Source organism: Rhopilema esculentum, chromosome 9, assembly GCF_057945365.1.
Source record: "Rhopilema esculentum isolate cy_ngs chromosome 9, ASM5794536v1, whole genome shotgun sequence".
Lineage (NCBI taxonomy): Eukaryota > Metazoa > Cnidaria > Scyphozoa > Rhizostomeae > Rhizostomatidae > Rhopilema > Rhopilema esculentum.
Window position 1 is genome coordinate 5551492 of NC_142823.1, and position 14717 is coordinate 5566208.

Here is a 14717-nt window from a genome sequence, read left to right on the forward strand (position 1 = left end):
ATTTTGACGTCTTTTGCAAAACGATGTCGTTAATTGAATCAGTGGATTACAAAATTTGATGAGATGAGGGTAATAATGGCGATGATGATGATAATGACTGACGATGTTGATCGATGACTGTTGATGTTAGCAATGATTTAACATTACCTGGAAAACCGCCTAATCGTTTCCTTCCTCTCTTTCCTTGCCCATGCAGCGCTCATAAATCGCCCAGTTAACTGATAAAATTTTTCGTTGTTCACATCCTGATTAAATTATCAAGAAGTACTTTGTGATAAGGAATTATCGTGGTAAAAATTTCATTCTCCTTCAAGATTTTTATACTGCAGGTATAGCTGAAAAATAGGCTGCAGTGAACCCTCGGTTGGCTCCTACAATCATTGCTAGGCTAGTCTCAGATGGATTCGTGGAAAATCCTTTCTTCTCAAAAAACCCGCTTGTTCTTCTTGTCTCTTGCAGTGACGGCGCATGCTACTGTGGAGTGGAAGGGTAATGGGCGTGGCCAGTGGGACCACGCCCTCTTCTGCTTCGTTTAAGTGCTTTGTACTAGTTGAATTTTTCTTACAAATTATGAACTACCCCTGCCTAGCGCTTTCTAATCCGTTTTAGAAGAAATATGTAGACCATGTTTCAACAAAAGTTGGGTTGGTACCCCCATACCCCACTTGGCGCCGCCACTGGTCTCTTGGTCGAGAGGGCTATGTTTAAAACGCCCAGTTGTCTCATGCCTTCGGCATCGCCCACCTGATTGTTCAGTAAAAACTGATTGAATTTTGTCAGAAATAAATTCACGGGGAACATTGTAGAATTTGGTTTCACTGGGGGGTCTTATTTTAGCAGAATTTTATTAATCATGTTTGGGCGTTAAGGTTAAAACACTTACTCTTGTATTTAGTCTTCATGTGCTGCTTTTGATGCCTTTGGGGATAATAGAGAAGTAGGGGCTCTGCAGTTTGGGTCCATGCTGTTCTCTTCTCCTGCTTCTCACTCAAGAATCCATGTTTATTACCTTGATCTCTTAGGGGTTAGGACTTAAACATCCAGGATTCTATTCCCAGTTCTTTTTCAGATAGACTCGGCTTTTTCAGCAAGTTAATGTTTTATTTCCCCTCTCGTGAATTACGTGTCTAAGGTCTGGTGCATTGACTCCTTGGTAGGAAAGGTGAGCTTTTCATGTCAATCCCCTGCCCAGAATTTTAAGTAGGACTTAAAATTGGTAGGTGTAGCGACTTGTGATGATGCACCAACGTCCAATCTTCAATTTTTATGAAAAGGAAATGTGTCCTCAACACCTGGCTTGATGTAGGATGTGGGAACTTCTTTCTTAGTGTCTTCTTCCCCAAGTCAGAAACTAACCACTACTGTAAACCAAGGACAGTGAAAGCGGGGCTGAAAGGGGCATAACTCTTTAATAATTCCCAAAAATATCCTCCGCGGGAGATGATCGTGGGTAAGCATACTGAGGAGGAGCAGTTATGGCTATTCGAAACGATTATCTAGCCAGTCCTTTTCCAAAAATTTACCAATTACAGATAAAGACGTATAAAAAGCCTCAACATCGCTAGACACTTTTAAAATGATTGTGAAATTATAATTTGCTGCTTTGATAAATCGTTACACAATTGACCGCATTAGAAATTCTAAATATACTTCTATCTAATTACATCGACACGAATTTATTGATTTGAAAAAATGTAAATCTAAATAATTGAGTTAGATCGTTAGATCGAGCCTGCCTAACATCAAGGAGAGACGGTGTTGAGATCTTGCACCCCTTCTCAGATTTTCATTTTGCTGTTTCTGCCACTAAAAGGGGGAAGGGGGATGTTTGATTATTGGGGGCATGTTATTAGGCATGTGTTGAGGTTTGGAAATATGATGGAAAAATTTATAACAGCATAATGCGACCAAGGTCGGGATGAATTGAAGACTTGAAATCGAAAGAGCATAAAGGTTTGGGGGAATTGACACAACATCCGTTCTCCAACCAGGCACACTATGATTATTTCGATTTCTTCCATTAGTGGACAATTGATTGGGTAATATCGTGTTCAATTTAACATAGGTCTACACTACACTTATACAAACGAAACAGTGTTCTACAAAAAGATAATTTTTAGAGCATAAAACGCCCTTCAAATGCCAAAGCAGCACATTTTATAACTCAAGGGCACAATACAAATATTTATACTTCGTGCAACGATTTTAAAAAGGGAGATGGTGTATATTCTCTATACTCTACCTACATGCTATATCCTTGGAGTTTGATACACAGTATTTAAAAGACATTGACTGACATATAATATAACAAGATACAGTAACTGAGTTCAAATATAATTATCTTTGAAGTATACAAATTAGTCATTGTTTCAGAGTGTTACAAAAATGCATTGATTAGAAATTTGAAACCAATTACCAAATGGCGTCATTATTGCAATTATGATTTAACAACAGTGGAAAGAGTCTACTCTTCGAAATTTATAAGCAAGTTCTTCAGAAGCCCTGGTCAAATAAACTGAAGCAGCACCAGGTTTACTTGGTTAGTGCAATTTTGAATTTAGGATTGGCCGCCGTTCTTTAACTGTTCAGTGATGTTGGGCGGTGCACAATCCTTGTTGAATTATGAGAGATCTTCAGTGAATCATTGCACTTCGTCAGCGTTCTTCTTGATGTTGTCTGACAGTAGAATGTGGTATTCGTCCCTACTCTCACCAAGCAACGCAAAATAACAATCTGTGGCCAAACATCACACAGCAACAAAGTGTAATGAATTGCGTGCTACTCAATGAAAAGTTCAGTTAGTTTGACCAGGGCTCAAGATAAAGCATTACTGGCAACTTGGGCAAATATAACATTGATCAAACGCAACAAAATAAATAAATCTACTTATATTATATATGGATATCTTCACAGCATGAGGAATGTGTAAGGCATTTATTTTCTTCAATATTTTAGACAGCGTTGGCCTTTGATGACTCCATAACTTTTATAAATTTCATAACTTTTTTTGGAGCAATTTGAGCGTTTCAGCCGCCTCAAATGCTCCCCCACGCATAGACCAAATAACTAAGTCCTTGGTCGAATAGGCACATGTCCTTTAAAGGGCCTTTCCAATAAGGGGTCTTAGGCACCAGAGAAGAATATGCATACCTTTTAAGCTGTGACTGCGTCATAATTAAAAAAGCTATCTTGTTCCTTGTGGTATAATTTCTAAATGCATCCGCCACCACGTTTCTTGGCATAGGCTGTTCAAGAGATTAGAACTTGAGTGAAGTGGTTTGTATTCAAACATAGCTGTTGCTTTTACTCTTTTCTCGAAGCGACTAGCTTCGTAACTTCACCGAGGTTATTAAATGAAGTAATCATAAATGTTGGATCCAATGTCTTTCATGCTCCAAAAATCTTTTTTACAGTGTATCCCTGAAGAGAAAGCAAATAGTGAAAAGAGACAGTATAAACAAAGGTCGTGGCACCAATGATAACAATTTTCACGCGCTCAAAGTTCGCAAAGATATGTATTAATTAAAGTCTTAGTGACAAGCTTTGTGACGTCATGGTATCACAAAGCATGTATTGTGCTACGTAGTGAAAATTAATGTTTTACAGGTCTGTCATGTAGTCCTTCTGGTGTACAGAACTGGATGGCACTAAGTTACGTCTAAGAGTTTAACGCTTAATGCAATCATCAGGCGACTATTAGGTTACTTGTGTGAACATGAAGCTTTGTACTCATCACCAAATAGTGTGTTTTATAAACAGTTAACCTTTGGCTGGATTCTCAAGCTGTAATAGACTTTAGTTATTAATCACTTAATAGTAGATATTTATGTATAGTTTTTTTCGGAAGAATAATAATCTTTAACATGATGAATTGAACCACACATAATGTTGATTTAAAAACTTCAGTAGATCCATCCTCTGATCTTTAAAGGATAAAAACAGACGTTTCAAATTTGGTCTAAAGTTATTTGATTAGAGTTTATCAAAATCTGTGCACAATACACAATAGTCTGCAATTATTCACCTATATATGCAACACTGCCGTAGGTTCATTCGAAATTAATAAGAATCATGCAACTTACGGGCATAGAATAGAAGAACAGGCCAACTAGGATGGTCAGCAAACAGACAACAAAGAACTTAATGATACATTTCTTGTGACTGCACAGCAGTAGTTGGAGCATTCTCAGTGGACTCATGAACAAATTCAAGCTGTCTGCAGGTCGACTGAAAGTTTCAAAAACAACAAACATTACTTTAAAAACTTGAAAGGAGAAGTAGTTAAATATAATGAAGAAATAAAGATTCTCTAAAGTGATAACCAAGTAATTTAAAATTATGGTCTTAATTTCGTGCCATCCAAAGGTCTGTATTTACATGCCTACATCGCCAATTTTGTACCTTGCTATGCCATAACTGTTTAAGAACGTAGGAAATTCTCCAATCATTGTTTTGCAGTGGGAAATGCCTTGCATGGGAAAAACATGTTATCCAAAAAGGGTGGGGGCACGATAGACAAGAACGTAATGAGAGATGGCTGGCAAATTATGAATTTTGTCCTTGAGCTTTGAGGTGGGCTTATGAAAGCTAAAATTGCCTGCAGTTAGCAAAGCTTACCAACATTAAGTCTGATTTTCAATAAAACAAAATTTTCAGTAAAAATGCCAGAAAATTCTAGTTTCTTGAGCTGAAACTAGGACTGTCCCGAAATTTAAAGATAATTAAGATCAAAGCTATGTCTTGAGAGAATGATTTTTATCTTAGCTATCTTCTTAAAGGGTATGCTTTCATCCCTCTGAAAGACACCATCTTCGTGGCAGAGCGTGAGTGTTATCTAACTTTATTTCAATTCAAGTATAATAGATAGGTTAATCATATTTCTGTCAAAAAAAGGACGCGAAACTCACTTTGGTTTTGCTAAAGGTTGAGGCTCATCTCTTCCCCTGCCAGCAGGGTTCACTGATGCCTCATCCTTTTTCAGCAATTCAAATTCTAGCTCAACCTCACCCTACAAAAGCAAAGAGAAATCCAATGAAGCATAATGTTAGAAACTTTGACAGGCTTCTACGTAAAATTTTTCTGAATGTTCCTGGAATCTACCCTGCACGTCCATCACATAAGCACTGGCTCACATTATTGTAAAAAACAAGAGAACATAGTAAAGAAACTAAAGAGAACCTACTGAAAGAACATTGCACGCACAGTTTAATTGAAAATACAGAAAAATCTTGCTTTTCATTTCATCTTGCACTAATTTATGCGATTAACGCTATAGAAGGCCAAAGTTGGGAAATTTTTTTTGCCTTAACCCTGAAGATATCACATGTAGACGTTTTTACACATACCGTAATTGTTAGGGAGACAAATCATGTCCATTTTCCAGACCATGCATTAGCCCCCATTTCGGGGTCATTGCACATGCGCATAATCACTTGAAGCCCTGGCAGGAAGTTCAAGAGTTGTGTGGTCACAGACAGAACAGCCATGCAAAAACTGTTATTAATTCGCATGTGTCATGACTCTTCGACGCTGATTGGTTAAGACGGAATTGCTTCAAAACAAAGGACTAAAGCTTTCGTCTCCCGAACAAGTAAGAAAGCGATAAAAAAGCTAACACGAAGGTAACGATGTAACAAACAACAGCGCTATTGCTTCTCTAGCACGAGGATCGGCACTGCTTAAATCTTAAGACTCACCCTTTGACAAAGGTTCTCTTTTTCATCATACCCTTTTATCGGCCACCAGCCTCTCATTGCACCGCTTTGCACCAATGAGGACACGTTTTCTTTGCATTCCATAATTTCCAGCTTGCACAGCTTTGCAGCTTTCATAGGTGGAGGGATTTTTGTAATATTCAATGTCAATTCACCTAAAATAGGTGTGAGAATTACTTTTTGTTAGAAAAGCAAAAGGATTTGAATGTATGAAGTTTAGCATGATCAATAAAAATAACTTATTCAATGACCTCAGGGCTTTGGCTATTGATGTGAAAATATTGATATCAGGGCCTTAAGTAATATATTAACGAAAAAACTTTTAGTAATATGTTGTGAAATGCTTGGTTTTTCAATGCCATTTTCAAATTCTGTACCGCGAAAAAGTTGTTCACTACCAACACAGTTAAACATACACAGGATTGTGTTGTAGAAGATCGCCTAAGAAGATCAGCAAACAACGAACGCAAAAAGAATTCAAAACTAACCTATCATATCATCTGAACTGAAGACATCGGCATCGAGCACTTCAAAATGAAGCAGCGGACAATGTTTTTCTTCCCATTCATCAAACCCAATAATACTTGCCTATAAAACAGATAAGAAGAAATTTACCCCATGAATTTTACATCTGCAAACAAGGAACGAGATACAGGGGGCCGGGGGTGGCTTGGCCTCTAAAACATTTTAGTAGCATGAGTAAAATACCTTTATATCATATTATTGAATCTGAAAAGAATCAATCAGATAGCACTGAGTTTTACATAAATCAACCTTTCTTGAAGAGAGTGAATGGCAAGCTATTCAAAATTTCCAAAAAAATCTAGATTGAGTCCTAAGACTTAAATAAAGACAATTGAATAACGACTCTATACACGAATGAAAGGAAAGCACGACGTTTCGAGCAAACCCTTCATGGGATGTTTAAAGACTTACGAAGCATCGTACTTATCTTTCATTCAAGTATAAAGTCTTTATTTATCTGTACTAATTTTTGCTCATTACTCGAAGTACGCTCAACTACGTTTATTATCAACTTTATCAAGTCCTTAAGCCATTGGAAGGCTTTCTGGTTTTTATCAAGAGGAGTTGTCAAGAGAAAACTCGAGATACCTTTTTCTTAGTAACAAATTTTTCCTCAGCACGATGGTACAAAAATGGAAATACGAATCTCCAGTTAAACATCCCGTTTCCATCTGTAGATCTTAAGAGACAAAGAGGAACGTTAATAGGTTAACAACGTGTGACGCAATCGTAAGAAATATACTTTTAGAATTTTAACAGTTAATTTAACATTTAACATTTAAATTAACCAGAAAAGCTAAAGAAACCATGAAATTCCTTTAAAGGTACAAAATCAGTTAAAGCCATTGCAATTCGTTTGAGATAAAGCTGAAATTTTGCTAATGATTTACTAGTGCGTTGGCTAGTTTCATAAATCTTAGATTAAGATCTTAGACCAAATTAAAGAGTTTAGACAGGAAAGGATCTATATTCATGTGGGCATATCTCAGCCAATTTATAGGACATTTGACTAAATTTGCAAATTGAGAGGCCTTTGATAATGCCTTTTCAGGCTATCGTTTCCCAATCCAAGAATTGGTAAATATATATTTCTGATGTCATTAGTTTGGAACGCTATCATGTTGGAGAGGAGCATATATGTTTGTATCAATTCTTTTTTATATGCTTGAGCAATACTTTGAAAAAATTCAGTTTGAAGGTTTCTAGTTGTACAAAATGACAGTACAAAGGGGCTTAAAGGCACGGAGAAGGAAAAAGTTACCTTAAACAATTGAAAAATATACAGAATAATAATGAATATTTACAATAATTTAAATCAAATAAAATAATCATAAAAAATTAAAATAATTATAAAAAAGATTAAAATGGTCAGGTAAATGGGGAAAAATATAAAAAGCCTAGGCATTCTAAAATATTAATTAAAAATATCACAATTCCCCTCTTCAGGATAAAGTATAACACAGAGCCCTTTTGGAATTTTAAAACGTAGCAATTTAAGGACTACGGCTTTTAAACATAAACTGATATCTTAAAAGTAGGAATTCATTTTTAAGATAACTGAAATGCTCAAAAACATTGTTTAACTTTGTGCACATTCTTCGAACTGGCTAACTGCAAAGGAATAACGACGCCCTGCGCATCCCACTAGCTTCTTTTTTGCCCCTTTATTGTCCCTGCATTGTCCCTTCATTGCCCCTTCCCTATCCCCAATAGGCTCAAAAATAGACCTACCGGTAATGCACATCTGTCTTTTGAATATCATCGATTGACCCCTCTAACCATCTAGAAAGAAATGATTCGTCACGACTTTCATTTCATAATAAATTAGAGATTCAGAAAGCAGTCTTTGTCATAGGCAGTCTAGAAACTGAGGGCTGCACTGAGCTAAAAACAAGGCAAAGGAAAAGAGGTTTGATGGTTAATGCCGTATACTGCCGTGATGAGAGGATAGCATGGGGAAAGAAGATGGCCCTTGCTCAAGACAGTCAGAAAAGGCACTGGAGACATGGAAGACGAAATTGTACGAAGACATTTGGAGGAAAATCATAAAGAAGAGAAACGTTTTTCTTCAAATATTTGAAGAAAATTGAATGCTTATAGCCTTTTCAAACAGAAAGGAGTGAGAGCGTGTAACAAAAATGATAAGTAAAGTATAAGTATCAAATTATAGAATAAAAAGCTAGTTAAAGATAAGATTGAACGGGTAGACATAACAAAACAGTTTATGACTTTGGCATGAAGGGAAACCAAAGTTCCATGAATGAAAAGATGAAAACACTACAAAAAAACAACAGTAAAGAAGGCTTTGGAAGCTTTGAAATATAGCTTCGAAAGTGGTCTATTTAAAGAAGAAGGAAATAGATACATAACACGATACACAAATCGGTTTATGTTAAACAGCCACTCGCAGACCTAGGGTGAAATCTGCTAGCCACTACTTTACAGTATTTATCAGAACGCTTCTTGTTAACGAGAAGACAGGAGAAAGACAAAGGAAAGACAAGCCTTTGCATCAGGCGTAAAACTTACCATAAATGTATGAAAATTTGATATCTGTTGCCTCTTGAGACAATAGAAATAGAATTGTAAAAAGGAGATAAAGAAATAGGCAAGAAAGTTGTTACCCCTTAACGTAGATGTCACTGCTTGGGATTCCTGTTAGTATATTGGTGTCAGCCGGGGGTATGTCATCTGTGTTCCAAACGATCACCCTTAGTTCGAATCTGGTGAAAAAAGGTATTGTTATTGTAGTGTAATACATTACACAGCCATAAGGTATCAATAAAACGCACACTAAAAGCGTGTATAGCTCTGCCATAACAGCATCGATCACTTTTTGTTGCGAGGATGGCTCAGTTGTTAGAGGCGCTGACTACAGACCCAAGGGTCAATGGTTCGGGCCCTGGCATGACCAAACTTTCACCCAGAGTGGGGAGAGTCGCCAGCTCTCTGTAATTCCAGGCATAGGAATTACGAGGTGTGGTCACATCGAGAGGAAGGACCAGGACACTGCTCGATCAGCATAAGTTTCTCAGTGTCCTAAAAACTACCTTCGGATGAAATGCATCGATCACTTCATGGCATACCGGTTACAAGTAGTTTTCATACATCCATAAAGAAGCTTTTGGTACCGTAAAGCATTAAAATAGCACGGAAGAGCGGATACATATCACATCATACTTCAGTACTTTTCGTCCTACTTCCGTCAGAGTGTGAACGTCGGATGATATCCAAGGGTAAAAATTTTCTCCTTACCTTTGGACATTATCCGACATTTATAATCTGTCGGACGGAAAAGAATTTTCGTATGATATGATATGTTTTTTCACTTCTGTGCTATTTTTACATACCATCACATATCGGTACCCAGAGACTTTGAAAAGCGCGCAAGGCAGTTAGTTAGCATAACATTTAGCTCACTTCGCTGAATAGAGGATAATTAAAGGACGAGGAAAACTTAAATTTGTTACTTACTCCTCTGGTTTTCTTGAAGTTATGTCGACTGGTGGGCCAGGTGAAGGCCCTTCCATGGGGAATATGTCGACCCACATTTGGAGGCTGCCCTGCAATAAAAAACAACATTGCCTATAGTCCACATACGAGAAATACAACTTCTCGAACAACGAGAAATATAAAGCCAAGCAAGATTAAATACTTCAGATCAACAGCAACAGAGCATGCAAAGCATTTATATTGCCTAAAACTTAAGATTTGTGCAGGTTGTTTAAAAAAGGGCTACAAATCCTGAATTAATAAAGCTTGCAATCTTCCCATTTCTGAAAAAACTCGAAAGAACTCTTGTAACAAGGCCAAGATAGTGTAGGCTGGGATAGCGTAGGCCCTTAAAGTGATTATAATTTTCTACATTAAAATCAAACTAATTGCAAATTCCAATCTGGAACGTACACTCGACGTGAACTAGAAATCACTTGTGTCTCTATCAGTTCAGCTAAAATCCACCAATGTTGATATCAATTAAATTGCATGAATTTGCTCGCTCTCCTCCAAGGCATTTTGTTGTTAACAAAAATATGCTTACTTGTTTTATCTTGGGTTTATCTTGACGATAAAGATCTCTCGTTTCAATGTGCTCCGGAACGAGGCGGTATCCCTTTTCTACATGGTGGAAATTTCTCAAGGCATGCAATGCGGCCGGTTCGTCTGATAGTATAGGATTTCCTACAATAGCATAAAAACAGTGTGAAAGCTATACTGCCTAACCAACAACATCCAACAATGAAAAATTCAGGCCACGCCCTTTTTTCATTAAGAAAACTGGCCATGGCCATTTAACAACAGGGAAAACTGATAGAGGACGTGTCCTCCCCAGTCCTCTTCGTTGCGCCCCCACTGACATCCAATTACTTTGCTTTAGTGCATGTTAAGGACGTATAGCCATGGACTGCAGTCTAAGTCAGGCACAGTATTCATAACTCCTTCGAACTTCATCACAGAAAATCATTCTCTGAAAAACAATTAAAGCAGCGCTTGGTTTAGACCTTTAAAGTTCTTTTGCTTCATTGGTCTCCCTTCTAGAGGTTATGTTTCTGTGGCAAAAGTGCTTAATGCGAATTATAAGATATTTTACCAGTTGACAAGTAAAGTTTTAGACAAAATGTGTATCAACAAAATATTCGAGAATCTTACTATCATAAAATGACCAGTAGCACAAAAGACAGAAGAGGTGGCAGAAAATCTAGCAGAAAGAACAATCAGTGCCTTGCTGAAATATTAGCACTAAACAACATGCAGTGGCGGCTTGGGGCGGTATTACTGTTATTAGTCTAATAGCAATTCTTCTCCAGCAGAAAGTTTTCTTGACAGAATATTTCTTTATCATTTACAAAGTACGTCCTAAAAATCAGTTCACTCCGCTCTCAGTTTTGAGTGCATTCCGATAACAAGGTGAAAGGGCTTTATCAAAAACCGAATTGTTTCCGCTAATTCCTTTCAAGTAGACAGACACCTCAGATGCCATTCGTGACGTACCGCGTAAAGGCGGCTGGTGCCAATTGCCGCAACCACTACCCAGGAATGTTGCTATTCATTTCATGAACGTTAATAGCAACTTCCTAAAATGCCTTTGTTTGGTATGCATTTGCTTACGTCAAACAGCCGCCTCACGCGATACTGAATCACGCTATAAAAGTGGCCCTGCTATTCGCCGACCCATTTCTAATAGCAACTTTTCCGTACTGTTGGCATATCGTGTGCAAAATGAACCGTGCTCTTGATACTGGTTTTCATTGGGGTGTAGCGCAGATATTTTCTCTGCTTTCCTCGCAACGACAATTAACACACCAACAACGACTTCGTTTGAAAGCTGATGGTCGACCATGTCCGAAGGTGACTTTAAAAAACCGATCCTCTGATGTTGTGTATGAAAATTTTTCTTGGATATGCGGTGATCAAGAAAAAAATACTTACTTCTGTTGGCCATGCCTAGTGATGGGAGATCTTTCAAGAGTAAGTACTTGAAATAATTTGATATTTTCTTTAAACATTCGTCCTTTTAACTGCGCTTAACTTTCACTATACGTAATTATTAAGAAAAAAGTAACAATTCAGAATATCTCTTTGGAATTTTGTAGGATATATTTATTCCGTTTTATTTATCGTTTTGTATTTATAAGTTCTTTCTGTATCGTCGGAAATGATATCAACTTTAAAATGTCCTTTTTCAACCGTAAATTTACCTTCATGATTTTTGCTATTAGAAGTGGGGCCACTAATAGCAGCAAATATTGAGGCTACGGTCAGGTAGGCAGAGCCGTTCCTGTTTATTTGTCAAATTACACAATGAGATTTGTCAAAGGCACTAGTCTGCCTGCCCTGCCGTCATTGCTGAAACCCGCAGCCGACAAAAAATCAATATCAATTCAATTTATCAATAAAAGTTGTGCATTTTCTTGTAGATGAAGAAAGTTTCATTTGTTCAAGAGCATGGTTTTCAATCCTCTGGCTCTAACCTTTGGAATATCGCTATCCGACACCAGGCCTCAAAAGTTCATATAGCAAATCACGTAAGCTATAATGTTTTGGGTAACACTGACGTTGCGAGTGCATTGGACGAAGAAAGACAAAGGCAAATTACGCAACATAATAATAATGCCACACTCTATGCCCGTATGCTTGAAAATCACATCAACGTGATAATTTTCTTAGCAGGGCAAGGACTTGCCTTTCGGGGGCACGACGAATCATCCCTGTCATCTAATAGAGGAAATTTTATTGAATTATTGGAACTTATTGGAAAATACAGCCAGGATCTGAGAGAATTCTTAACAAAGCAGCATGTTACTTACACATCACATGAGCCTCAGAACGATTTGATTAAGTGTGTTTACCAAGAGGTCCGAGCAGAAATTCAACGACGCATTGATAACTCAAAATTTCTGGCTGTTATGATGGATGATACCAGTGACACCAGCAACATCGAGCAATCAGCAGTCTCAATTCGACTTATTTATGATGGAAAAGTAGAGGAGCACTTACTGGCAATGGCAAACTCTTCAGGCGATCAATCAGCAGACGGACTGAGAGCAATTCTCATGGAAACATTGAAAAGCTACAACATTACACCAGAAAACTGTGCGGAAAAACTTGTCGGTCAATCCTATGATGGAGCCCCATCCATGAGTGGTGAATTGAGTGGGGTGCAAAAGCAAATACAGGATATATTCCCTTTTGCATACTACAACCACTGCGTCGCACATAGACTGTCACTTTGTGCTTCCCAAACTTCAAAGAAAATTCCAAGGATCTGCAAATTTTTTCACAATGTGGACAAAATTGTGACATTTATTAGGAGCAGCCCTAAGCGTACGCATCTTCTAGGACGAAATATGCCAAAACCTGGGGATACGCGATGGCTGTCACGTGATTCTGCTTTGACGGCAATCGATAGCAGTTACGAAGAGCTCGGGTCCTTGTTCTATGCGATGTCCAAAGATCCAAAAGAAAAGGCTGAAACTAAAGCAACTGCAAGTGGATTCTGTGTGCAACTGCAAAATGTGGAATTTGTGTTTTTGCTAACGTTTTACAGGAAGCTTTTTGATCTTTGTACGCCGATAAGTTTGATGATGCAAAAACCCACACTGGATGCCGTTCAAGTAACGTCAATGCTCGAAGATTTTGATAGAGCATTAAAGAGATTTGATTACCAACAAATCTGGGAAGATACGCTGGGAAAGGACCCAGAGATACCGGTGGTACGCGTAAGAGATGGATGGCGTGGGGTGGAAGAACCAATCAATGGTGCACCCGCAAGTTGGAGGGAAACTTTGACGGATCTCGCAAAAAAATGTACAGCAACATTTTCAAACCAGCTTGCCTGGAGATTCCAGAACTTAGCAAAATTCAAATGGATGGATCTTATCCATCCTGCAAAATTTGAAGAAAGGAAAAAAGCTAGTCTTCAAGAGCAAAGAGCGTTGCTCAAAGAACTCTGCTCAGTTTACTCGTTTGCATTTCCAGATGAAATTGCTCTTGAGCATTGTCTTTCCGTCCTGTACGATAACATGGAAGTAGCTGCCCTTCTACGTAAAGTTGTTAAAGAAAGAGACGCGGCGATTGCTAAAAAGAAGAAAAAGCGATTACAACTGGCAGCTAAAAGAAACAACGAAGACACCGAAGTTGCTACTACTAGCAGCACAGAGGAAGAGAGAGCCCTTGTCGAAGTCAGTGATGAGTTTTCTGCGCAGACTGGTTTGGATATTGAGGACGAGCACGTAAAGGAGGGTAAACCGACTTTACAAGATTTACTAGACGTCTTTCGAAGGACAGGCCTCCAAGAAGCTCTCCCGCAAGCTGTTACCTTGATGGAATTGGCAACAGTAACCCCGCTAACCAGTGTTCACTGCGAACGCGTTTTTAGTCGATTGAAAAGAGTTGTGTCACCCACTAGGTCAACAATGCTACAAGAAAGGAAGGAAATGTTGGTGTTTCTGCAAGTGGAGCACAAACTATTGCGGTGGTTGGCTCAACAACCAGATTTTCATACAAACGTTATTGCACGCTTTAGTTCTTTTAATCAACGCCGAATGGAGCGCTTTTCTCGCAAATAATTTTTTTCAAATCTTCTTTTACTTAGAAATTAGAAAATTTGCAAAGATTTCCCTTTGTCTGTGTTTGTCGATTCGTCTTTTTCCTATCACTAATTGTGAAGTAAGTCATTTTAACGGCGGAAAAATTAGAAGATTAATGAATCTTAAATTCATGTCGAGTTACTTTGAAATGGGCGTATCCCCCATTTTCCAGCAAAGTAAAGGGCGTGGCATCCAAAAAAATTCGGGGGCTCCGCCCCCGGACCCCCTTTCTCATTTCTAATAGCAGTTCTGCAATCCTTCCAGCCGCCACTGACAACATGATATGGAGCTTCACTATCAACTAATAAGCCTGGCAAACTTTCTCTTTAGAATCCTTTGAGGGTGATAAAGAAGTAACAAAGAAAAAAGAGAATAGTTCACATTCTCTTGT

The 14717-nt window shown here is 38.1% G+C and overlaps 2 protein-coding genes across 4 annotated transcripts in view; one reads left to right on the forward strand and one right to left on the reverse strand.

The window, feature by feature from the left end:
• Positions 1 to 1558: 1558 nt before the first annotated feature.
• Positions 1559 to 14717, reverse strand: part of LOC135688753 (otoferlin) — a 54737-nt gene continuing 41578 nt past the window's right edge. For all 3 annotated transcript variants that reach the window (XM_065205728.2, XM_065205727.2, XM_065205726.2), the window contains exons 45-54: positions 10279 to 10418; positions 9714 to 9802; positions 8864 to 8962; positions 7971 to 8021; positions 6828 to 6918; positions 6203 to 6302; positions 5697 to 5869; positions 4908 to 5008; positions 4083 to 4227; positions 1559 to 3420 (exon numbers count right to left, since the gene is read on the reverse strand). In XM_065205728.2, coding sequence (XP_065061800.2) covers positions 3388 to 3420; positions 4083 to 4227; positions 4908 to 5008; positions 5697 to 5869; positions 6203 to 6302; positions 6828 to 6918; positions 7971 to 8021; positions 8864 to 8962; positions 9714 to 9802; positions 10279 to 10418 — 1022 coding nt within the window. In that variant the 3' untranslated portion in view covers positions 1559 to 3387. The remainder of the gene's footprint in view (positions 3421 to 4082; positions 4228 to 4907; positions 5009 to 5696; positions 5870 to 6202; positions 6303 to 6827; positions 6919 to 7970; positions 8022 to 8863; positions 8963 to 9713; positions 9803 to 10278; positions 10419 to 14717) is intronic.
• LOC135693064 (zinc finger MYM-type protein 1) lies at positions 11007 to 14595 on the forward strand. The gene is made up of 2 exons (XM_065211440.2): positions 11007 to 11705; positions 12155 to 14595. The coding sequence occupies exons 1-2, from the start codon at positions 11457 to 11459 to the stop codon at positions 14303 to 14305; spliced, it is 2400 nt and encodes a 799-aa protein (XP_065067512.2). The 5' UTR covers positions 11007 to 11456; the 3' UTR covers positions 14306 to 14595.

Bases quoted from the DNA above. Each gene is read 5' to 3' on its own strand.
- LOC135693064 (XM_065211440.2), top strand. From the start codon at position 11,457: ATGAACCGTGCTCTTGATACTGGTTTTCATTGGGGTGTAGCGCAGATA. The intron at 11,706-12,154 runs GTAAGTACTTGA...ATTTTCTTGTAG, and splicing joins TGATGGGAGATCTTTCAAGA to ATGAAGAAAGTTTCATTTGT.